General features: G+C 48.6%; 1 protein-coding gene across 1 annotated transcript in view; it reads right to left on the bottom strand.

Moving 5' to 3' along the window:
* Positions 1 to 24,142, bottom strand: part of Dnajb6 (DnaJ heat shock protein family (Hsp40) member B6) — a 44,630-nt gene that overhangs the window by 3,828 nt on the left and 16,660 nt on the right. The window contains exons 6-9 of the mRNA XM_015502356.2: positions 23,099 to 23,230; positions 21,854 to 21,995; positions 19,818 to 19,888; positions 976 to 1,185 (exon numbers count right to left, since the gene is read on the bottom strand). Coding sequence (XP_015357842.1) covers positions 976 to 1,185; positions 19,818 to 19,888; positions 21,854 to 21,995; positions 23,099 to 23,230 — 555 coding nt within the window. The remainder of the gene's footprint in view (positions 1 to 975; positions 1,186 to 19,817; positions 19,889 to 21,853; positions 21,996 to 23,098; positions 23,231 to 24,142) is intronic.

Raw genomic sequence — 24,142 nt, 5'->3', positions numbered from 1 at the left:
GAACTCCTCCCTTCGGTTTCCTGCTCAGAGCACCTGAGACTGCCTGCACCACCCTGGCTCAGATTACCAAGCAGGGACCCTTCCACAACTGTCCTGCTGTGGCCACCAGCTTCCACACAGCTGTGGGACCCAGGGGCACAGACACCTCACAGGGAGCGACACTGAGCTTCAGGCTCAGCACCACAGGTAGCCAGAGACCTCCAGGCGCTGCCAGGAGGAAAAAGGGCAGAGCGGGGACTCAGGAACCAGGTCCTGGGTGCCAGGCCCACAGAAGCGCGGCCAGGGCAGCCACCTCCACCCAAACTGTTGGGGACTTTGCTGGTTTTCTATTTTGTTTTTGTTTTGCTTGTTTGGTGCTACCGAGGACTGAACCCAGGGGCAGCCTACCACTGGGCCACATCCCCAGCCCTTTTCATTTTTATTTTGAGACAGAGTCTCACTAAATGGCCCAGGCTGGCCTTGAACTTGCGGTCCTCCTGCTCAGCCTCCCAAGTTGCTGGGGTCACAGGCGTGCGCCACTATGCCGGGCTGGCTGGGATTTTTTTCTTTGAAGGGTGAAGCAGATGCAGAAGATAGGTGTGGCTTGGGACCGTCAGGGCAAGTGACAGATCTCCACCTCTTGGCACGAGGTTCCAACAGCAGCACTCAGGTAATGGAGCAACATGGCAAGCGCAGCAGCCCTCACCCCTGCCGGGCAATGCACTCCACACACACCGCAGAACAGTGGGACCCTGCTTTAATGGAGGGAGAGCTTCGAGCAGCCACAGCTAGGCCTCCCGCGGCACAGCTCCTGGAGGTGAGCTCGGGCACAGGCCTTCCTCTGCCTCTGCCCCCAGGGCCTGGTGCCTGCCCCCTGGCTCCCCACACCTGCTCAGGTCAGAACACAGCAGCACAGGTATGACTTCTGTCCTCTCTGTCCTGAACTTGGGGGAGGATCACTTTGGGGCTGCTCCACACCAGTTTCCCTCTGCACACCTGCTGAGCTCATGGGCGTGTCCCAGGTGCTGGGGACCCGTGGTTTGTCCTGCTCCTCCTCTTGCTCCCAGATGCTATGCTGTGGCGCAGGCCTGGCCATCTGTGTGGGGCGGCAGGACTTCTGAGGGCGGGTGCTGGCGTGCTGGGCGGGCAGGGCAGGCTGGCCTCTCCGCAGGCGCTCTTCCACAAGGGCATTCTCATCAGCCACACCTGAAAACACACCAGGGAGAGCACATGAGCGGGAGACCCGCCCTCAAGGGCAAGGGTGGCATGCCCTCAGGAGCTGCTTACCCCTAGAGCCACAAGACTTCTGGAAAAAGAAATGGGCCATTCCAGGCTGGCACTGTTGGGGCCTTGACTTACAATCCCACGGAATCATGCTATGGAAACAGCGGCTCCAACCCACCCTGCAGGGCATATTCAGAACCATCCAGGCAAACACCCATTGAAGCGCGGATGGACAACCACCCTGGACAGAATGGCTGTCAACCCAACCGTGCCACCTGCAAGGAGGCGGCAGACCCAGTCAGCTCTTGGGCCTGTGCTGAGAAGAGTCCTCCTGTACTGGCTGAAGCAAGCGCCCCGTGAAGGCGTGAGGGTGCCCATCCAGCCATCCTGCCAGGCAAAGGAGTGCCTTGGCCCTTCCTGAGCCCCAGCTCCTCCCACTGCCCCGGCCTGGGCCCTGGCGTCAGTGCCCCCACCACTCGACACGAGTCACTCTGAAGGCCCTTATCAACCTGAAACATAGAACAGTTTCTGCACACTGACTGGAAACAAGGAAGAACATCTAAAAATAGTACTGTCTGAAGGACTGACTTTGATTCTCCACAAGTTCTCAACTAGCAGCACTTCATGGATCTGTTAGAGAAAGCGCTGCTGAGACTCCTCCCAAACTACCAGGCCCATCTCCCTGGACTCCACTCCCTGCGAGGAAAACACCTGCTGCCCTCCTGCACAGCCCAAGCCCGGGGGAGGCAAAGGCCTCGCACCTGCTGAGGAACAAACCGAGGCAGGGGTCACCCTGTGGTGGCTCCTTCATCCCTGTTTCCCAGTCAGCCCAGGGTGTTTGCCACTGAAACTGAGGACGTAAATGCTAGTCAAGGGTCTCAAATGTCCTCACCTGCACACCACCCCTGGAACTTGGTGCCAGGCTCCATGCTGGGGCTTCACCCAGCTACAGCTCACACCAGCTGGAGCCAGCGACTCCCGGAGTCCACTCAAGTCCACCTTGCCTTGGCCCCTGCACCGCCCACAGCAATCCTATTTCTCCTGTCTCTCCGGCCACGTGACTGAGTTCCCAAAGGGCAAGCTGAGAGGCCACCACAGGCTGTCATGAGCTACCACATCAGGTACTGACTGCCCCACCCATCACTCACAGCATCCAGCATGTCCTGCCAGAGGGCCGAAGGCCCCCATGAGACATGGATCTCCTCTGGGTCACATGAAGCCCCTGGGCTGAGGGTGGCATCCTGGCAGTGGGCAGGATGTGGACTCTGCTGCGTGCCCAAGCCCTGAGGCCTGAGACCGAGTGGCTGTGTGCAGATGCCCAAGGCACCAGGGCTCAGAATGGCACCTCGGGACAGTCTGTGGCAGGCGGCCAGGCTGGAGGGGTGCTGCCACTGAAACGCAGCACCCTGCAGAGAGCCCTGGCACAGGCTGGGACAATGAGGAGCTGGTGCCCCCCACAGGGCCTGGCATGTGAGCACCCAGGGCACGCAGGAGTTGAGAGATCCGTGCTCTCTGCCTCGGAAACAAGACACCGAAGGGGGCCCAGGCAGCCTGCTACACCACGGCACTGGCCCTGGGCCAGCTGCAGCCAGCCACACCAGCACCAAGGAGGCCCCTTGTCCTGGGCAAGGAAGAACAGGAAGCCAAGCACAGAGCCCATCCCCGCCCCGGAGCAGAATCCCAGCTTGAACTTCTGTTTAAAAACTACACTTTGTCAACCCAAGTGTGGACACTTGAGAAGGAAATGTAAGCGTTCCAGGTAAAGGACTGCCCACAGGCTGCCTGCTGCTGAGCACAGGACTCTGGGGGGCCAGCGCCGCCAACTCATCCACTTACCTCTGACTGCAAGGGCCCATCAGCAGGCGGGCCTGAGCCAGGCCTGAGCCGTCTCCTGTCCAAACACACGGAACAATGGTGTCTGGCACACTCTGCCATTCCGGGCTCCACCCAGGCACACACCTGCACACCTCACCAAGTGCTCCCAACAGACCCTCGTGCAGCCACGGGTCTTCCATGGAGCTAGCTCACAAGTCCCCAAGGTCCCACACTTCAGCCTGGTCTCTCGGAGGCTACAAAGCCACTGGCTGCAGAGGAGCCAGACTCTGCACAGCTGTGGCTCCTTACCTCTTCCACCTGCACCTGCCTCCCTGAAGGTGGGGCTGCAGAAATGCCCTGCTTCTAGAGCTGCTAGAGCTCTGTGCTTACTGTCAGCTTAGAGAAGAAAAGAGGGCTAAACAACACACAGATAGAGCAGACAGACATTGCACACTCCTGCAATCCCAGTGACTGCAGAGGCTGAGGCTGGAGGATCGGGAGTTCAAAGCCAGCCTAGATAACTCAGCGAGGCCCTACCTCAATTAAGTAAAATAAAAGGACTAGGGGGACCACCCGCAGTCACCACCCTGCAGACAGCCCAGGCCATGGCCACCCGCAGCAGAGGTGGACAAAAGCCTGCCTTGAAACAAGCTATCGTGAGGTGCAGTGACGCAATCTCCCAGTGCTTCTGGGCCGGCCCGGATCACTCAGAATTCAGAGCCATGTTGTTTGTTCTGTGTCTCCCACAGGGAGAAGGCCCAGGCCTTTGGAGGGGGCCAGCGGTAGCAGGCCACCACCTGAGAGCACAGTTCTCCAATCCTCCCTGCCCCAACCTGGGCAGAACCTCTGCTGCTGGCTCCCGGCTCCCACTTCCCTGTGCAGTTCTTCGGGCACCTCTGCTCCCAAGCAAACCCCTCCAGGAAGCCTTCCTGCCCGGGTCCTTGTGACTGGGGTGGGCAAGCACAGCACCTTTTAACCAATGACAACCAAGGCATGGAGGCCATAAGGTCCCCACAAAACCTCCACATTTGAAAAGTGCCTGGGAAGGAAATAAAGTGGAAACGGAGGTGCATGCAATTCTCCTCCAGAATTCCCACTGGTACTGCCCGACCACGCCAGCACCCTGGACTCCTCCCGTGCCCATTGCCGTGACACACAGGCCTTCAGTTAACCTGCACCAAACGGTGGCTTCAGTAACATGGGCCCATGTCACCACCCTGCAGACAGCCTGGGCCATGGCCACCCGCGTCACCACCGGAAGACAGCCCAGGTCATGGCCACCCGCAGCGTAGAGGGTGACCGCAAAGCCACAAGATGGGCTCCCGCCAAGGACTTCAAGCCCCAGTCCTGCAGCACAGGCCCGTGAGGGTGGCCCTGGGAGTACCTGCTCTCAGGCTCGCACAGCAGTGTCCCACAGCCAAGGGCCAGGGCAGAGGACTAACACTCCCAGGGCGCCAGCTTCTCTAAGCATCTTGACTTCCACTGCCACACAACGCCACTCAACCTGCCCTGGCTGGCATTGGAATGTCCCGACCCACCAGGGCTGGTCTTCGGCCCCCTGCCCTCCCCACATTGTGGTCTGCAGACCTGCCTGGGTCTGACAGTAGCCCAAGGAACCCACTCCCTGTGATCCAGAGACTCAACTGTCCTCCTGTGCTGGGTGGGGCTGCTAACCACAGCAGGCACAGGCTGGTACTGGACGGGTTTCCACAACACAATAGAACTTACAACAGCGCCACACACCTAAGACACCACCATGCCCACCCTCCAGTGCAGGAGGCTCCCAGAATACCCAAGAGGCTGGGCCAAGCCAGGACCTCCCTTGCTTGTTCTTTCCCTCTGGGCCCTACCCCCTGGCATCCAGCCAAGCACCCAGGTCATGCTGGGGATCTACCCTCTATCTGCAGCCCTGAGCACAGAAACTCAGAGAGCCAGCAGCAAGCACTTCCGGGGGTGGGGTGGGGGGGCATGCCTTGAAGTCTCAGTGGCCAGGAAAGCAGGCCAGAGAGAGCACAAACATCACTCGAAGATGCTGCTTGCTGGAGAGCAGCCGATCCCAGCAACCTCCCACAGCAGCAGGGTGGCCAGCACCTTCAGAACCTCAGTCGGCCTGCAGAGGGACCTGTGTGGCTCAGACACCATGGCAGAGGACGGAGGGCCCGCAAGTCCTGGCAGTGCCACTGGAGGCCACACCAGGAACCAAGGAAGCCTTACTTCCTTTGTTGTCCCCAGTGCTGGAGATGGGACTGAGTCCTGCTAGACAAGCACTCTACAACCAGCCCACTTTGGGTTTTTTTTTAATCAAGGATTGAACCCAGAGGCACTGGACCACTGAGCCACACCCCCAGCCCTATTTTTTTTAATTTTTAGAGACAGGGTCTCACTAAACTGCTGAGGCTGGCTTTGAACTCGCTATCCTCCTGCCCACGCCTCTGCAGGCGTGCACCACTGCACCCGGCCTCAGCCCACTCTGGTCTACAACTATGAAGCTCCTGTCTGGGCGCCTAAATGCTGAATTACAGGTGTGTACCTCAGCTCTCAGCCTCCCCCTCAGCTAAGCCCTGATCAGGACAGGAGGACAGGCGGAGGTGGCCCGCAACACAGAGCGCGCAGCTCTCTACCTGGGCAGGAGTACCCATCCGCAGGCTGTGCTGCGCCCCCTTGCAACTATGGGCCGCAGGCACCGCCAGGAGGGAGTCAAGGTTTCTCTTCTCTCAGGAAGGAGAATAAAATGCTAGAAAAAAAGGCTGAATGCATCTAAGACTCAGCCTTGATATTGCCAAGAAAGGATGGTATGGTGATGCTGGCACAACAACTGGAGATGGGGGTCTCCAGTGCCCGCTGCTCAGCAGTCAGGAGGCTGCAACCACGCCACACACACCCCTGCACTGCACCCTTCCCAGGGCCCGCTGTCAGGAGGACCAAAGGAGCAAGGTAGAGACAGGGAGGAAGAGCTGGCAATCGCCCTTGAGACTCCTGTAAGAGCACCAACAACAGAACGCTCCACTCCTTAGAAGACAAATTTTAAAGCTCTGACTGTAACAAGAGTAAAGAATCCTTCCTGTACTAAGAGATTCAGGTAACAAAGCCCATGCAGGGACTTGGGCCCACTGCAGGAAGAGTCCCAGCACACCCTGAGCTAATGGACCTGCAGAGCCCCGGGAGGGCCAGGGTATGCACCAACCAGGGCAGCCTCAACCACATCAACAGGTTCCAATCGCTTCCATCTCCCTCAGAGCCTGGTCATGAGGTCACCACTGCACACAGGCCGCATGCATGAGCTGGGGCCCTGGCCAGTCTGCCTCCCGCACCTGTGTGGCCTCAAGTTGGTACTAGGTTCCTCTGCAGGGCTGAGTGAACATGCCAGAAAAGTCCTCAGTGCCCACAAACTGTGCCTCACCATGCTCCTGTCCAGCCAAGCAAGTCAAGCTGGGGGTTCTCGCTAACCTGCACATCCAGGGTTCCCATCTACACTGCATCCTGCACACCACAGCTCCTGCAGCAGGGGAATTCCACACCATTAGCTGGAGTCAGATGGGCCTTCAAGAGCAGGGTGCACGGTGTGCCACAAGATGTTTGGATGGAAATGTACACACTTGCCAAGCCAACGCAGAGGACCCAACTCAAGCTTTTCATGAGGAGATCTTCACGTCTCCACTGACAGCTGGGCTCCAGGGATAGTGCCTTTGAAGACATAGTGGACCTTGACCCCAAAAAGGTCACACAGGTACAGGATGAGACACACACACAAAAAAGCACACAGCTGGCCCACTTTAGTGCCCAGAGGAGATGGACTGCAAACCATCAACAGGAGAAGGAGAAGGCCCAGAGACACGTGTCCCAGAGCCTAGTCACACTACCCCGGGACTGCCTTCCTCTAACTCCCCCAGAGCCTGAAACAGGCAAGGCCGACTGCATTACAGCCCTGTGAGACCAGGAGAGTGGCTAGGGAGACCAAGGCAGGAGTAATGAGACCCTGTCTCAAAATAAAAATAAAAAATACTAGGGCTGGGGTTGTGGCTCAAGCGGTAGCGTGCTCGTCTGGCATGCATGCGGCCCGGGTTCGATCCTCAGCACCACATACCAACAAAGATGTTGTGTCCGCCAATAACTAAAAAATAAACATTAAAAAATTCTCTCTTTAAAAAAAAAAAAAATCGGGGCTGGGGATGTGGCTCAAGCGGTAGCGCGCTCTCCTGGCATGCGTGCGGCCCGGGTTCGATCCTCAGCACCACATACAAAACAAAGATGTTGTGTCCGCCGAAAACTAAAAAATAAATATTAAAAATTCTCTCTCTCTCTCTCTCCCTCCCTCCCTCCCTCTCTCACTCTATCTTAAAAAAAAAAATCTATGTATATATCATATGTGACCTTTAAAAAATAAAAAATACTAAGGATGTTTTTTAAAATAAAGAATACTAGTTCAGTAATAGAGCACCCCTGAGTTCAATCCCCGATACCATGTACACACATCAAAAATAAATAAAACAAATATTATCAGTATTTAATATATTTAATGTTCAAGCTTTAAAACTGAGGCTTTTCTGTGTTTTTATTGTTGTTTATTTTTGGCAGTGCTGGGGATTGAACCCAGGGCCTTGCACATGCGAGGCAAGCGCTCCGCCACCAAGTAGCACACACGAACTTCAAAAGTCTGCATCAGATGCTGTCTCCTGGCTCAATCCTTTAAAACCTGGGGAGTCATCTGAAAAGCAAACCGAGCAGGGATCGCTCTGTACATGCTCATCAGGAGGGAAGATCTCCAGGCCAAGAATGAGGCCAGCAGCAGACCCTATGGACCCTGCTGCCACAGGGAAGCTTCCGCACACTGCAGAGAAGCCCTGAACCAATGCCCTTTGCAAGATCTCCATAAAGAAAGCCATCAAAGAACTGGGACATCCTTAAGAAGCAATCAGCTGGCTGGGCCTGGTGGCATAAGCCTGTAATCCTGGCGACTAGGAAGGACATGGCAGGAGGATCCCAATTTCAAGGCCAGCCTCAGCACCTTAACGAAGCACTAAGCAAGTCAGAACCTGCCTCAAGGGCTGGGGTTGCAGCTCAGTGATAGAGTACTTGGCTACAGCATGTGTACGGCATGAGGTTCAATCCTCAGTACCATGTATAAGTAAAATAAAGGTATTGTGTCCATCTACAACTAAAAATACTTTAAAAAAAAAAAGAGAACCTGCCTCAAAATGAAAAGCACTGGAGATGAGTGAGACTTAGTGGTACAGGTCACTGGGTTCAATCCTTAGTACCAAAAAGCAAACAAACCAGCAATCAGCTTCTCCATCAAGACAGATGATTCTTAGTGCTGCAGACCTCTAATCCTGCCCGCTGGAAGCTGAGGCGGAAAGGTATCGGATTCCAAGCCAGCCTCAGCAAAATTTAAAGACACAGGTTCCACTCTGACACATTCTCTGAACTAAAACTAAAACCTGTGTTAAGTGCAGCTCCTATCATCCCGCCACACCCACCATCACAGTCTGAAAGCTGATCCTCCAAATTTTCCATGTGAAGCCACTGGCTATTATCATCTCCTACCTTTGGAAATATACCTTTGGCTTTTTCAGAGATTTCCTCTCCCTGCCTAGTACTTGGGATTGAACCCAGGGGTGCTTAACCACTGAGCCATGCCCCCAGCCCTTTTGACATTTTTTATTTTGGGACAGTCTGACTAAATTGCTTAGACTAGCCTCTAACTTGCCTCCTTGAGTTGATGGGATTACAAGCACTCACCACCACTTCTGGATATACCACTAATTATTTAAACAATTTTTTACAGCAATTTTTGCAAAAAAGGCAATACACATTAGTTGTATAAAAAGTCACTGCTAGCTGGACACAGTGGTTCACACCTGTAATCCCAGCAGCTCAGGAAGCTGAGGCAGGAGAATCATGAGTTCAAAGCCAGCCTCAGCAAAAAAGCCAGGTGCTAACAACTCAGTGAGATCCTGTCTCTAAATAAAATTCAAAATAGGGCTGGGGATGTGGCTCAGTGGTTGAGTTCCCCCGAGTTCAATCCCCAGTACAAAAAAAAAAAAAAAAGGCACTGCTAAACTCTACAAATCATAGGTAAATGACTACTTTGTGTAACTTCTGATAGACCCTTCCTGCACATGAATTAACGAACATCTGCTTTTCTGCTCAGGGCTTCCAGATGCTGAGTGCACATTGTAACATTGAGCTGGTCCTGAATTATTAAACCCTATAAATGACAGAAACATAGGTTGGTTACAAGAGTTCAAGTTTCTTTTCTGCTTGGGAAAGAAAATATACCTAAAGATGTCCTGCCTTCTACAAAGTTAAATCTAAAAACAAATACAAGGCGTGCAGCTGTCGCCCAGAGCCACTGAAGTCATCTGGAAGCTGTGAGTAACATGCACCAGCTGTCACTGCAGCAGCTCTGGTTCTTGGTGCAGTCAAAGGCTGAAGGCATGCAAATGAGGGCCACCAGCACACACCACCGCTTTCCCAAGCCCACAGTGTCCAAGGGCCTCTGCTGCGGCTGCTCCTGTCCATCTTCTGTGGGGTGGGAAGAAAGTTCAATCCCATACATATTCAAATCATGAAGACTGCTCTCCCTAAGGGAGCACAAACATCCAGAATCGCCTGCTGGCCCGTTCAAGACGGGCTCACTTCCAACACCTGGTGTGGATGTGGGCAAGGACTGGGGACAGCTCGAACCTACTACTGTTGAACTCTACAGCAAACAGGTGAGAACAAAATAGGACATGGCAAGCAGGTGCTCGCTGCCTGAGCTACCCAGAGTCTGGGACCAATGGCCAAGGGACCCAGACCTAGAGTGTGCAGCTGACAGAATGGGCAGAGACCTTGGCTTGCTGGGGAAGAGCAAGCTAGAGAACAGGATGGACAAGGAAAGGAGAATTGTGAGTTCAAAGCCAGCCTTAGCAAAAAAAAGTCAGGTGCTAAGCAATTCAATGAGACCCTGTTGCTAAGCAACTTAACACAAAATAGGGCTGAGAATGTGGCCAGGAAAGGTCTGTAGACCATTGTCCCAGAACAATCTAGGTCAAGTAGTGGCCAGCCCTGTGATCACAGCTATTCAGGAGGCTGAGGAAGGAGGATCCCAAGTTTGAGACCAGCCTCAGCAACTTATCAAGACCCTATCTCAAAATAGAAGAATGGTTGGGATATAGCTCAGTGGTAGAGCACCTCTGGGTTCAGTTCCTGGTACCCCCCCCCACAAAATGGGGCGAGGTGGAGAATGGAAAACAGCCAACAGGCAGAGCCTACATTATAAGGTATCTCATAAGAAAACCTCAAGAGGCCCTGAACTATTTCAAATTATTTCAAAATTCTACTTACCACATATGGACACACGAGAGCCACTTTGCGGCACCCACGAGGCAACTGAATTGAGGTGCAGGACGGGCAGGTCAGAGTGAGGCAAGCAGACTCTAAGACTTTATTTATTTGTTTGTTTGTTTATTATTTTTCTTGCTGGGAATAGAATCCGGGCTTGGCCCATGCTAGGCACGTGCTCTGCCATTACACAACATCCCCAGCCCTTACAAGTCTAACAGGCTACTGACTGAGGGGTCTTCGGAAGATGTGAAGACCACTTATCAATGTTACTGGAAAAAGAAAATGACAGCTACTGAAAAACAGGCAGATGCCTGGGTTCAACTGGGAGTCAAGCACAAACCACACCAAGGCAGACAAGGGCCAGAGGATCCGGAGGCCGCACAGGGTCACTTCCCCCAACAGCAGGCCCTATATTAGACGCCTCTCCCTGAGCTGGGTTTCAGTCTCCTGGGGCCTGCAGGAAACACCAAATGCTCACTGGAGCTCAGGCCAAGTGCTGTGAGCCAAGACAGTGCAGCTAGGCAACCCTGGTAAACACACAGTAGTCACCCCTCAAACCATGTCCAGGAAACAGATCGAGGCCAGGCACGGCCCTAAGGGTAGACACACACGGCAGTCCCTGGGACCAGGCCTGGACAACAGCCCACTTAGAGGGGCAGACCCCAGTAGCACTGCGGCCACCCCTCTGCAGAAGAGCAGCACAGTGGCAGAGCTCAGAGATACACACTTCCACCCTCAGGTCCAGGGCAGGTGGCAGCACAGGGACAGTTGCAGGGAGTCCCCTGAAGGTCAAGTCCTTCAGCCTGGGCGCTACTGCAGAGCCCAACCCTAACCCTAACCCTTTAAGATGCCCTGAGTGGTTTTAGGCACTGGGAAAAATGCTGACAGCTGTGCTGTGCCACTCCAAGCAGACCCAGCCCCTCAGGAGCTGAGAAGATGAGGAAGAAGCCCAGGGCTACTGTGGAGCCCAAACAAGGTCAGCCACCCCTGCAAGGCACATGCCAGACCTGGTGCAGGTGGGAGTACAGGGAATTGCTAGAAGCAGAGCATTTTTACTCCCCTCATTTTCAGACACTGCTACAGGGGCCACAAGCATGGTCTCGATTAAAGTGACTCCAGGAGGGGCTGGGGTGGTGGCTCAGTGGTAGAGTGCTCGCCCAGCATGCATGAGGCACTGGGTTCGACTCCTCGGCACCACATAAAAACAAACTAATGTATCCACCTAAAACTAAAAAGATACATACATAAATAAATAAATACTTTTTAAAAAATAAAAAAATAAAGTGACTCCAGGAAGCAGAGCCTTCAGCACAGCAGGAACCGCACATTCTGTCCAGAGCACTGGAGGTAGACAAGGTGCCCACATAAGGGGAGGGCCTACCCCACCAGGTCAGCAGTGCCAGCAGCCCCTTCTGAAGCACAAAGCAGGGTCTGGTCTCCTACATGCCCACTTGTCCTAGACGAGCTTCAAGGGACAAAGTAAAACTATACCAGGTTAACATTAAGTCAAAAAGCAAAGGAAGTGTAGACACATGTGCAAGCTGTTCACGCAGCTCTGCTGCGCCACACCACAATCCTAAAACAAGCCGGGCACAGTGGTGCCGCCAGTGATTCCAGTCTCTTGGGAAGCTGAGGCAAGAGGATCACAAATTCAAGTCCAGCTTTGGCAACGAGGTGAGACCCTCCAACAACCCAGCCAGACCCTGACTCAAAGAATAAAAAAGAGCTGGGAATGTAGGTCACTGGTAAAGTGCTCCTGGGTTCAATCCCAAGGTCAGGTAAGAAGGAAGGGCAGAGACAGGAAAATTAAAATGGACACAGTGACATACACCTTTAATCCCAGCAATTCAGGGTACTGAGGAAGAAAGACTACAAATTCCAAGATCAGCCTGGGCAACTTAAGATCCTAGCAAAAATCTGGAAATGTAGCACCGCAGTAGAGCCCCACTAAGGGACTAAGGGACTCTAAAGGGAAGGGACTATGACAGACAGATGGGGCAGGAGATGCAACCACAGAACAATATAATGCCCTCGGTGCCATTCCCAACACCGCACCCCCCCAAAAAAAAAAAAAAAAACACAGGGAATATTTCAAATCTGTTTTTCAGAAAGTAAAGGTATTTACTTTCTGATTGCTAAATATAATCGGAACTTCATACTTGATTGGGGGGAAATAACAGAGGGAGAGTTCACACTACTAAAATAGTAAAACTAGCAATTTCTGAATAATTTACACCAAAACAGATGCTTCACAGGCCATGTTGGGTGGAAACAAATTCAAAACTACAAATGATTCAGAACCAGCAAAAATGAAGACTTTTATAAGTGTAACTTATTTTTAAAAAGGGAGGGGGGGCTGGGGATGTGGCTGAAGCAGTAGCGCCCTCGCCTGGCATGCGTGCAGCCCGGGTTCAATCCTCAGCACCACATACAAAGATGTTGTGTCCTCCGAAAACTAAAAAAAACAAATATTAAAAAATTCTTTCTCTCTCACTCTTTAAAAAAACTTTTAAAAAAATTAAAAAATAATTTAAAAAGTTGGCCTTGAGCCACATATGATGGCACAAACCTGTAATCCCAGTCACTTTGGAGTCTTAGGCAAGAGGATCACAATAAAGAGGCCAGCCAGATTAGGGAGGTCCCAAACAACTTAGTGATATTCTGTCTCAAAATAAAAGACAAAAGGAAGTGGGGAATGTGGCTCCATGGTAAAGTGCCTAAGTTCAAGTCCCAGCACCAAAAAAAGGTAATTCTTAAACTCAAATTTATAAATATAGAATGCAAATCAACATCTCAAGACAAACAACTGAAGAGGGAACACACCCCCACCCTACAATCCCAGTGCCTCAGGAGACAAAAGATCTCAAGTTCAAGGCCAACCTAGGCAACACAGTGAAACCCTGTGTCAAAACACAATCTTTTCAGAAGGGCTGGGAACTAGCTCTACTAACAGTAGCTCCCCAAGTTGAATGCCCAGTACCACAAAAAGTTACACAAAAGGACTGGGGAGGGGTTGGGAATTTACCTCAGTGGCAGAGAGCTTGCCTAGCAAGGACCTGGGTTCAGTCCTCAGACCTTGGGGGGGCGGGGGGGGGACGGGGACACGGACTGAAGATTTGCTCGGTGGTCAAGTGCCCCTAGACTGAATCCCCAGTATTGGGGTGTGAGGTTCACTTTTTTGTTGTTAACTTTACAATGTTGTGAAAGCAATACAGGTTCAGTAAAAACCATATCTGGAATTTGGAATCTGCATCTTTTCCCAGCTGGCAACACACAGGCTGAAGCTCTCTCCAGCCCTGTCACTGGCAGCAGCACACTCCACGCTGTGCCCTGTGCTGCTGAGCCCACTGGGGCACGACGCACACTCCAACTCCTGGCACTTCAACCTGATGATGGGTGACGGGGAGATGCTCCCGTGGCATACACTGCAAGAAATGGCGGGACTCCACCTGCAAGCTGAAGCCAACCCAAGAAGGCCAGGCACCTCCAGAGGACTTCATCTTACAAATGTCGAACCACTGCACTCAGCTAAAAATCTTTGCCAAAAATACTAATGATTAGTTATGAGAAAATAAGGGGAGGGGGCTGGGGGATGTGAGCAAACATAGAATTTTTTCATTCTAGAAAATATGCTATTACATGGGCTGTGGCTCAATGGTAGAGCACTTGCCTAGCATCTGTGAGGCACTGGGTTCAATTCTCAGCACCACATATAAATAAATGAATAAAATATAGTCCATCAACATCTAAAAAAAAAATTTAAATGCTATTACAGACAGAGGCAAAAGGATCCCAAGTTCGAGATCAGCCTGGACAAGGTAGCAAAACCATTCCCCAAAAAATGGCTAGAGATAAAGCTCAGCGGCAAACAAACAAAAAAATTGCCAGGCGCAGCAGCACACGCCTATAGTCCCAGCACCCAGAATGATAAGGCAAGAGGATTGCAAGTTCGAAGCCAGCCTCAGCAACAGTGAGGCCCTGCCTCTAAATAAATAAAATACAAAATAGGGCTGGGGAGGTGGCTCAGTGGTCAAGTGCCCCTGAGTTCAATCCCTGGTTTAAAAAATAAATAAATAAATAAATAAAGAATGAGAACCTGGATAGGGAAATCACCAGGACATCCCACTGTGTGAAGCCATAGCTGGGGATGTGGATCAGTGGTTGAATGCCCCCCGCCCCCCCGAGTTCAATCCCTGGTATCAAAAAAAAGGGGGAAAAATTGCAAAATGAAATGAGAGTAATCCAGGAGTGACTACATTAAAGGAACTAAGTAAAAAGACGACATGATAAACAGGTTCCCTTTTTTTGCGGGGGAAGAGGGAGCACGGTTTACTGGGGATTGAACTCTTTTGTATTTAGAGATATTTAGGGCCTCACAGTTGCTGAGGCTGGCTTAGAACTCATGATTCTCCTGCCTCACCCTCCTAAGAAGCTGGAATTACAGAGTGGGCCACCACACTGGCCACCTACGTTTCCTTTAAGAAATGGGCATGCACAGTCAAGCAAGGTGGCATACGCCTGTAATCCCAGTGGCTCAGGAGGGCTCGGAATGTGGCAAAGTGACCCTGGGTTCAACCCTCAGCACACAGATGCACAAAAAGAAGTGCACATGTGTATGAACAGCATTAATTTTTTTTCGTTAGATGTTTTTATTTGGTGGGGGGAGACAGGGTTTCCGGGACTGAGCCACATTTTGTATTTCACTTAGAGACAGGGTCTCACTGAGTTGCTTAGAACCTTGCGATTACTGAGACTGGCTTTGAACTGGCCATCCTCCTGCCTCGGCCTCTGGAGCCACTGGGATTATACATGTGAGACAACACACCTGGCAAAAGCCTGAGCTTGGATCCTAACACCATCACTACCCAAAATAGGAAGGAAGGCTGGCCAAGTCAGCCATATTGTTCCTGGAAGTGAAGTGAATCCACCAATTCAATGCAACTCAGGATTGTAGGGTACCTGGAGTTGACTTTGCATTGTATCTGAAAGAACGGACTAGAAGAGTTTTCCATGAGCTGTCCTTTCAGGTAATCACTGTACCTGATGTAAGGGGATCTGGCACAGAAATAATCCTCAAGAACAAAAGTACACAAGAAAAGAGATGCTATATCTAACAAATTAACGGGATAAAGATGGCACGAAGTCTGGGAGAAAGCTGGGAATTCTAACACAAAGGTCAAGGTACAAAATGAAAATGTGGGAAAGTGCTCTGAAGAGCCGTGTCATCAGGCCAGAGACTATCTAAACACATGACCAAGACAGCCACAGGGCAGGGCACAAGAGAAAGGTGAAGCAGAAGGCCACTTGAGCAGCAAGCTTCGGACCACTTGGCAACATGGAACACAGTCACTGAGAGAAGGGCTTGCTCCACAGAGCAACAATGCCCTGAACAGGAGGCTCAACCAGCTAAACAGAGGATGCAGGCTCTGATGCAGAATGAGAACACCAAAGAAAGTACTCAGCTTCCAGGGACCTCACTGGAGGTACAGCAATGCAAGACACGCCCAAATCATCAGGTCACAGTCAACTCCTGGATGGTCTGATGAACTTTCCTCCACAAAAACAGGAAGGCAAACAGGCAGTGACATACCTTGTGGTCAACAATTATGCTTCTTTTTCTAATAAGAGGCAGCCCTTGAATCAGCGGCTCCATTATGCTGCAGAGGCTGGGGAGTGGCTTAGCAATACACCTGAGGCCCAGATTCAATCCCCGGGACCAGCACCATAAAAAGAGGGAGAGGGCACTAGGGTTATGTCCCAAATTTTACCTCTAATAAATCAACTGGGGGTCAGAACCCAGCACCAAAGTCTGGGTCCCTAGAAAAGCGAAAAATAGTACATTCCAAATGTACCTGAGTCAGCTGGGGCATTTGGTGCACGCCTATAATCCTAAGGATTCAGTCATTTATCAACATCTTGTCTCAAAACAAAATGCCAGGTATGTAGGTCAGTGATAGAGAAGCCCTGGGTTCGAAGCCCAACACTAGCAGGTGTGGTGGCGCATGCTTAGAATCTTAGCTGCTTGTAATCCCGCTGGCTTAANGTGCTGAGGGTTGAACCCAGGGTCACTTTGCCACATTCCGAGCCCTCCTGAGCCACTGGGATTACAGGCGTATGCCACCTTGCTTGACTGTGCATGCCCATTTCTTAAAGGAAACGTAGGTGGCCAGTGTGGTGGCCCACTCTGTAATTCCAGCTTCTTAGGAGGGTGAGGCAGGAGAATCATGAGTTCTAAGCCAGCCTCAGCAACTGTGAGGCCCTAAATATCTCTAAATACAAAAGAGTTCAATCCCCAGTAAACCGTGCTCCCTCTTCCCCCGCAAAAAAAGGGAACCTGTTTATCATGTCGTCTTTTTACTTAGTTCCTTTAATGTAGTCACTCCTGGATTACTCTCATTTCATTTTGCAATTTTTCCCCCTTTTTTTTGATACCAGGGATTGAACTCGGGGGGGCGGGGGGCATTCAACCACTGATCCACATCCCCAGCTATGGCTTCACACAGTGGGATGTCCTGGTGATTTCCCTATCCAGGTTCTCATTCTTTATTTATTTATTTATTTATTTTTTAAACCAGGGATTGAACTCAGGGGCACTTGACCACTGAGCCACCTCCCCAGCCCTATTTTGTATTTTATTTATTTAGAGGCAGGGCCTCACTGTTGCTGAGGCTGGCTTCGAACTTGCAATCCTCTTGCCTTATCATTCTGGGTGCTGGGACTATAGGCGTGTGCTGCTGCGCCTGGCAATTTTTTTGTTTGTTTGCCGCTGAGCTTTATCTCTAGCCATTTTTTGGGGAATGGTTTTGCTACCTTGTCCAGGCTGATCTCGAACTTGGGATCCTTTTGCCTCTGTCTGTAATAGCATTTAAATTTTTTTTTTAGATGTTGATGGACTATATTTTATTCATTTATTTATATGTGGTGCTGAGAATTGAACCCAGTGCCTCACAGATGCTAGGCAAGTGCTCTACCATTGAGCCACAGCCCATGTAATAGCATATTTTCTAGAATGAAAAAATTCTATGTTTGCTCACATCCCCCAGCCCCCTCCCCTTATTTTCTCATAACTAATCATTAGTATTTTTGGCAAAGATTTTTAGCTGAGTGCAGTGGTTCGACATTTGTAAGATGAAGTCCTCTGGAGGTGCCTGGCCTTCTTGGGTTGGCTTCAGCTTGCAGGTGGAGTCCCGCCATTTCTTGCAGTGTATGCCACGGGAGCATCTCCCCGTCACCCATCATCAGGTTGAAGTGCCAGGAGTTGGAGTGTGCGTCGTGCCCCAGTGGGCTCAGCAGCACAGGGCACAGCGTGGAGTGTGCTGCTGCCAGTGACAGGGCTGGAGAGAGCTTCAGCCTGTGTGTTGCCAGCTGGGAAAAGATGCAGATTCCAAATTCCAGATATGGTTTTTACTGAACCTGTATTGCTTTCACAACATTGTAAAGTTAACAACAAAAAAGTGAACCTCACACCCCAATACTGGGGATTCAGTCTAGGGGCACTTGACCACCGAGCAAATCTTCAGTCCGTGTCCCCGTCCCCCCCCCGCCCCCCCAAGGTCTGAGGACTGAACCCAGGTCCTTGCTAGGCAAGCTCTCTGCCACTGAGGTAAATTCCCAACCCCTCCCCAGTCCTTTTGTGTAACTTTTTGTGGTACTGGGCATTCAACTTGGGGAGCTACTGTTAGTAGAGCTAGTTCCCAGCCCTTCTGAAAAGATTGTGTTTTGACACAGGGTTTCACTGTGTTGCCTAGGTTGGCCTTGAACTTGAGATCTTTTGTCTCCTGAGGCACTGGGATTGTAGGGTGGGGGTGTGTTCCCTCTTCAGTTGTTTGTCTTGAGATGTTGATTTGCATTCTATATTTATAAATTTGAGTTTAAGAATTACCTTTTTTTGGTGCTGGGACTTGAACTTAGGCACTTTACCATGGAGCCACATTCCCCACTTCCTTTTGTCTTTTATTTTGAGACAGAATATCACTAAGTTGTTTGGGACCTCCCTAATCTGGCTGGCCTCTTTATTGTGATCCTCTTGCCTAAGACTCCAAAGTGACTGGGATTACAGGTTTGTGCCATCATATGTGGCTCAAGGCCAACTTTTTAAATTATTTTTTAATTTTTTTAAAAGTTTTTTTAAAGAGTGAGAGAGAAAGAATTTTTTAATATTTGTGATTTTGAGCTAGGATTCTGCTTACCAATGGTAATTGCAAAAGGTTTTACAGACTGAGAAAAGCAGCAACTTTATTTTTGCTCACTTCTTGTGATTCCATTACTTTACCATGTATACTGTGCTTAAGTGATCTTACATCATATCATATACATCCTACAGAACAATATGCTTTAAAGAATGGAAATTGGTGGTGTACAACTATAATCCCAGCCACTGGGGAAGATGAGGAAGAAGATCTCAAATTCAAGGAATGCCTCAACAAGGGAGGGAGGCCTTGTCTCAAAAATAAAAAGGTCTGGGGATGTGGCTCAATGGTTAAGGTCCCTGGCTTCAATTCCCCCGGCACTAATTTTTTTTTTTAACAAGCTTTACCCGCCTCCCCCATATAAATGTTATACTGACATGTTCAATACATTGCTAATAATCTCTTAAGATTGCTGATAATTCTTTATAATCTCTACACACTCTCCAAATAGAAAATGTCTACATGTGCCTTTCAGTCAGTATCCACCTTAATGATGAAAGGAACACTAATGGAGTGACACTAGAAGCCCAGGCACAAAATCATACACAGACACAAGGAGGCTGCAGACCCCACTCAGGAAAAAATGCACCAAACACATTCACATTTATTTTCTTTTTTTTTTTTTAAGCAAATGACAAAGACCCAGTTTACTAGATTTTTAAACCTAAGCTTAACATTACATATTTAAACAATTGTCAAAACTTTACTAAGTTGCCAGCATTCATGCACAACTAGAAAACATCCTTAAATTTATATTAAACCAGAAATGTATTACCATTAATGCATTAATATCTTTCATTACTAAATACTGGAAAAAAAACAAAACCAAATTACTTCTACAGGAGCCTCATCCTGGCATTGTTAGCTCACAGCAGGCTGACACTACTTGGCTCACATGTCAAACACAATGGGAAGCAGATCCATGCTGGTGTTAGAATACAATCTTGTCCTAGCACTACTCAAAGTCAAGGCTCACCTTGGATTACGTTTAATAAAAAAGCAAAGTGCATACAGAGATTACAACAATTTTAAAGACAAAAAAAAAATGGTCCTATTGTGTGGTCCCAACAATAAACTCAAAAGTCTATGACAAATAGGGGCTCCGATGAGCTGTTTATAAATACTTTAGATTAGGTACAATTATACTGAAAGTCGAGTTCGTCTGAAATCTTCAAAAAAATGTTCCTGTTAATCCTCAAATGGTGCTTGTTATAGTTTAACATTTCTGTTAAATGCGTGCGTTGAATTACTTGTTATCCAAGCGTAGCAGCTGCTCCTTACCATTTATCGTTAAGGACTTTAACTGGCCGTCTTCTTCAACTTCTACTCTTTCTTGACCATTCTCGACGATTCTGTAGGATAGAATTCATTTAAACCTCTTTTGTAAATGAACAAAATATTTATATGAGAGTGAATATAATACATATAAATTCACAAGGGCATTACTACAAAAGTGGTGTGCAAACTGGAAAACAAAGACAACCTATCGGTCTATCTTTCTTAAAACAGATTTATTCTGATGGGCATAGTGGTACATGCCTATAATCCCAGTAATTCTGGAGGTGGGGCAGCAGGATCCCAAATTTGAGGCCAGCCTTAGCAACTTAGCAAGACAATGTCTCAAAAAATAAAAAGGACTCGGGATGTGGCTCAGTAGTAAGGTGTCACTGGTTCAATCCCCAATACAAAAAACTATTTATCCTGAGAATAATAAATCATCCCAAATACTGCAAGGCTGACTGATAAATATATGCAGATACTGTTCATCAAAAATACTAAAGAACTCAGGAGCACTGATGCACACCTGTAATCCAAGTGACTGGGAGACACAAGGCAGGAGAATCTCAAGTTCAAAGCCAGTCCCAGCAATTTAGGATATTGCTCAGTGGTTAAGCAATCTTGAGTTTCAATTCCAAGTACCAATATAAGCAAGTAAAGCAGATCCTTTAAGGGTGATGACTGGGGTGTTCACACTGTTGTGTAAGGTGTACCTCCCTGCTAAAGCTAGAACTGGGGATGTGGCTCCATGGCAGAACGGTTTGCCTTGCATGCCAAAGGCCCCAGGTTTAAACCCCAGCACTGGAGGGGTGGCTGCAGCCCTGGTAAAGCACTTCCTAGAATGTATGAGGTTGAGACCCTAGCTTCCATTCTTCACAACAGGGCAGCCGGGAGAGGTGGCAGGGATGCACACCTGTCATCTCAGCAAAGTGGGAGGCTGAGGCAGGAGGATCACAAGTTTCAGATCAGCCCATGAACCTGACTCAAAATAAATAAAAAGGGTCCAGGAGGAGGGGGCATGGAGGTAGGAAAGATGGTGGAATGGGACGGTCATGATTACATCAGTACATGTATGACTGCAAGAATGATGTGTCCCTACTTTGAGTACAACCAGAAGTAAAAAGAATTCTGCTCCATTTGTGTACATTGAATCGAAGAGCATGCTGGCGTCATGAGTAACTGATTAGAACAAACAAACAAATAAATAAATTTTTAAAAGAGTCAAGAGAGTTCAGTGGTAGAGCACCCCTGTGGTTCAGTTCCCAGGACTACAAAAAATAAATTAAGGGCTGGGGATATAGCTCAGTTGGTAGAGTGCTTGCCTTGCATACACAGGCCCTGGGTTCTAAAATCCAACACCACATTTAAGGGGGGGGAAAAATCTGCCCCTGGGGTGGACTCACAATACATTGAGGCAATAAATGAAGAAAAAAAAAAGTTTTTTTTGATAAATTAAACGTAGAGGTTTTTATTTTTTTTAAGATGGATGGACCTTTATTTTATTCATTTATTTATTTTTTTTTAATTTTTAATATTTATTTTTTAGCTTTTGGCGGACACAACATCTTTGTTTGTATGTGGTGCTGAGGATCGAACCCGGGCCGCACGCATGCCAGGTGAGCGCGCTACCGCTTGAGCCACATCCCCAGCCCCATTATTCATTTATTTATATGCTGTGGTTAGAATCAAACCCAGTGCCTCACACATGCTAGCAAGTGCTCTACCACTGAGCCCCAGCCCCAGCCCACAACTAATGGTTTTTTCATTTTATCATTCTAACAATGTTGGGAAAACTTATTACACATTATTACATATTAAATAAAGATCACTTCTAATAATTTAACAAAAAACACTGAAAAAAATCGCTGTCATATAACAAAATTTTTTTAAAATGGGGAAGAAAACATTGGAAAGAAAGATTCCAGCTAATTAAGAAATTTTTCATGCAGCTTATACTTCAGCTGACTGATAAGCAGTACACAACACCAATGAAACATTAAGCTGACATAATAAATATAAAATGCATAATTCCACTCTACCTTTTTGTAGTGATTTTTCTCCCATTTACTATTTTGGTAGAAGTTGATATTGATTTGAAGTTACTCATCCCGCTGCCACCAAATGATGTAGAAGAGAATGAAGTAAGGCCACCGTGACCTAGTGACCCAAATGAAGTAAATCCTATAGGAAAACAGAGAATAAAGATGACTAGGGGCTAATAATGACTAGTATTAATTCAAAAATAGGACTAAGTTCAAATTTAGCAGAAGACCATCTGATGTCGAAAGCCACACAAGAGCAGCTCTTGCCAAAACCACTGTAGCACAAGGGGCACTGAGAGGACTGGCAGTATCCACAACCAGGGGGTGGTCTGGCTGATTCCCTCTAGGCATCTCTCCCCACTCCCAAGTGGCTGAGACCTCACTGACACTCTAGCATGGCGGTGGGCCTCCCACTGTATCTACGTGGCACCACATGGCACATGGGGCACCAACGGCAAAAAAAGAGGGAGTAAGCCGGCTCACAATAATACCTAAAGGCAGGATTGCTTAACACAAGCCCCAGACACTGGCTTAGATGAAGTGCCGTTTCCCTCATGTTTTCAACAACCTTGTTTTTGTATGCTCACCAGGCCCAGCCTGGCAAACTACAGACACCCACTGAGAGCTCTGCTGGGGAGAGCCGGGCACACCATGCACAGAAGCCCAACCAAGGCAGCTGTGTGCTGGGTAACATAGGTATCATGGTGAGGGGGAATGAACTCAACTGTGCAAAAAATGGCAATTCAAACTACCAAAGTTTAACTCAAGTCAGACCCAGGAGCACCCACCTCTGTAGGCACATCACCAACCACTGTGGTTGACCATGTGCTTGGGCTGGACACTTCAAGGGAACAGTCTGGCTAAGGTCACACACCCCAGGCCATGGGCCAACCCGCCAATCCCATCCAACTACACACTGCTTAGATGGGACTGTGCCCTTTTGCTTAACTGCAAGGGAGGCAAGAACACATGCAGAGTTTAGCAAGACTGTCCACTGCAGCTGCTTCATGCCTACTCAAACATGCATTACCCTTTTAGCCAGGAAATTCATTATATGGTATCCCTTATGAATGACTCACATTCTTGAATAATTAGGTCATTAAGCACTGATTTGTACATGCAAAATCCTGACAAATGCAAAAAGCTCTTCTCCTAAAAAGAATAAACATAATTCAAACTGCTTTAAGTGTTCTAAGCACTAATTTCTCCTCTAACAACAAATTAAATCTAGGGATTTAATACCTGTATCAAATGCAGAAAATCCACCTCCAAATGTTGGAAATCCACTGAAAGCGGAGAAAAATGAGCCTGCACCTCGGTTTCTGCTTCCTCGGGGACCTCTTCGGTTCCCAAAAAAGTCTTCAAATGTATCTTCTAGAAACAAACAGAAAGGTGTATTGTATAAATCTTTTAGATATTTTTTTTCATGGGAGGAGGAAAAGAGATTAAAGCCTTAACTTACCAATAGATTTGGAGAAGAAATAAAACAAGTAGTATAACCAGGCCTTATCATGAGATACTTTCTCACTACCTTAATTCAAGTAAAGGCACATAACAAGGTAAACATTCGACACAGACCAAAAATGCACGCGTGCACACACACAAACTCAGGACTGCCCCGCATTTCACCAGAGCTGCCTGCTGCCTTTAGCTTAGTGTCCTAATGGGACACTGCTCCTGCCGACGAGACCTGATTTCACGGACAGGTAGCTGTACCCAGTGAACCCAAGCTGCCTTCTTCAGGGAATTAAGACACAACATGAACTACTGGAGCATTATAAACTCAGAATGGGGCACCAAGTAGGCAATGTTTAAGTAGCCCACGAATCCAGCCAAGAAGCCCAAGAACACCTTTCACGTTTCTGTAAGATGATGTTTCAAAAACAATTTTTTTAAGTTATTAGTTTAAGTACAATCTAAACCAGTGTTAACTGTCAAACATTACACTGTGATTGAAGCAATTTTAGTAGAAAATTATAGACATCAGTGGGTATCTCATTGATAGCTCAAATACCAAAATGCTCCAAAAATCAAAAATAAGACGTGTAGATTCTTTGAATTTATTTCTATGCTTCCAAACCTAGGTCAAGAGTTCCTGGTTTCTGCAGTACACAGGAGCTGAAAAAAACTATCAGGGGAAAAAGTTAGCATACCAAAAGCCAGGAAATGAAACCACTGACATTAAGGGATGTGGTCATTGATTTTTCTGAAGACAATAGAAATGCCTGGACCCTTCACAGCAGACATTATATGGAGATGTGGTGTTAGAGACCTATAGAAACCTAC

The sequence above is a fragment of the Marmota marmota genome, unplaced genomic scaffold, assembly GCF_001458135.2.
Source record: "Marmota marmota marmota unplaced genomic scaffold, marMar, whole genome shotgun sequence".
NCBI lineage: Eukaryota > Metazoa > Chordata > Mammalia > Rodentia > Sciuridae > Marmota > Marmota marmota.
This window is presented reverse-complemented; position numbering and strand designations above follow the sequence as displayed.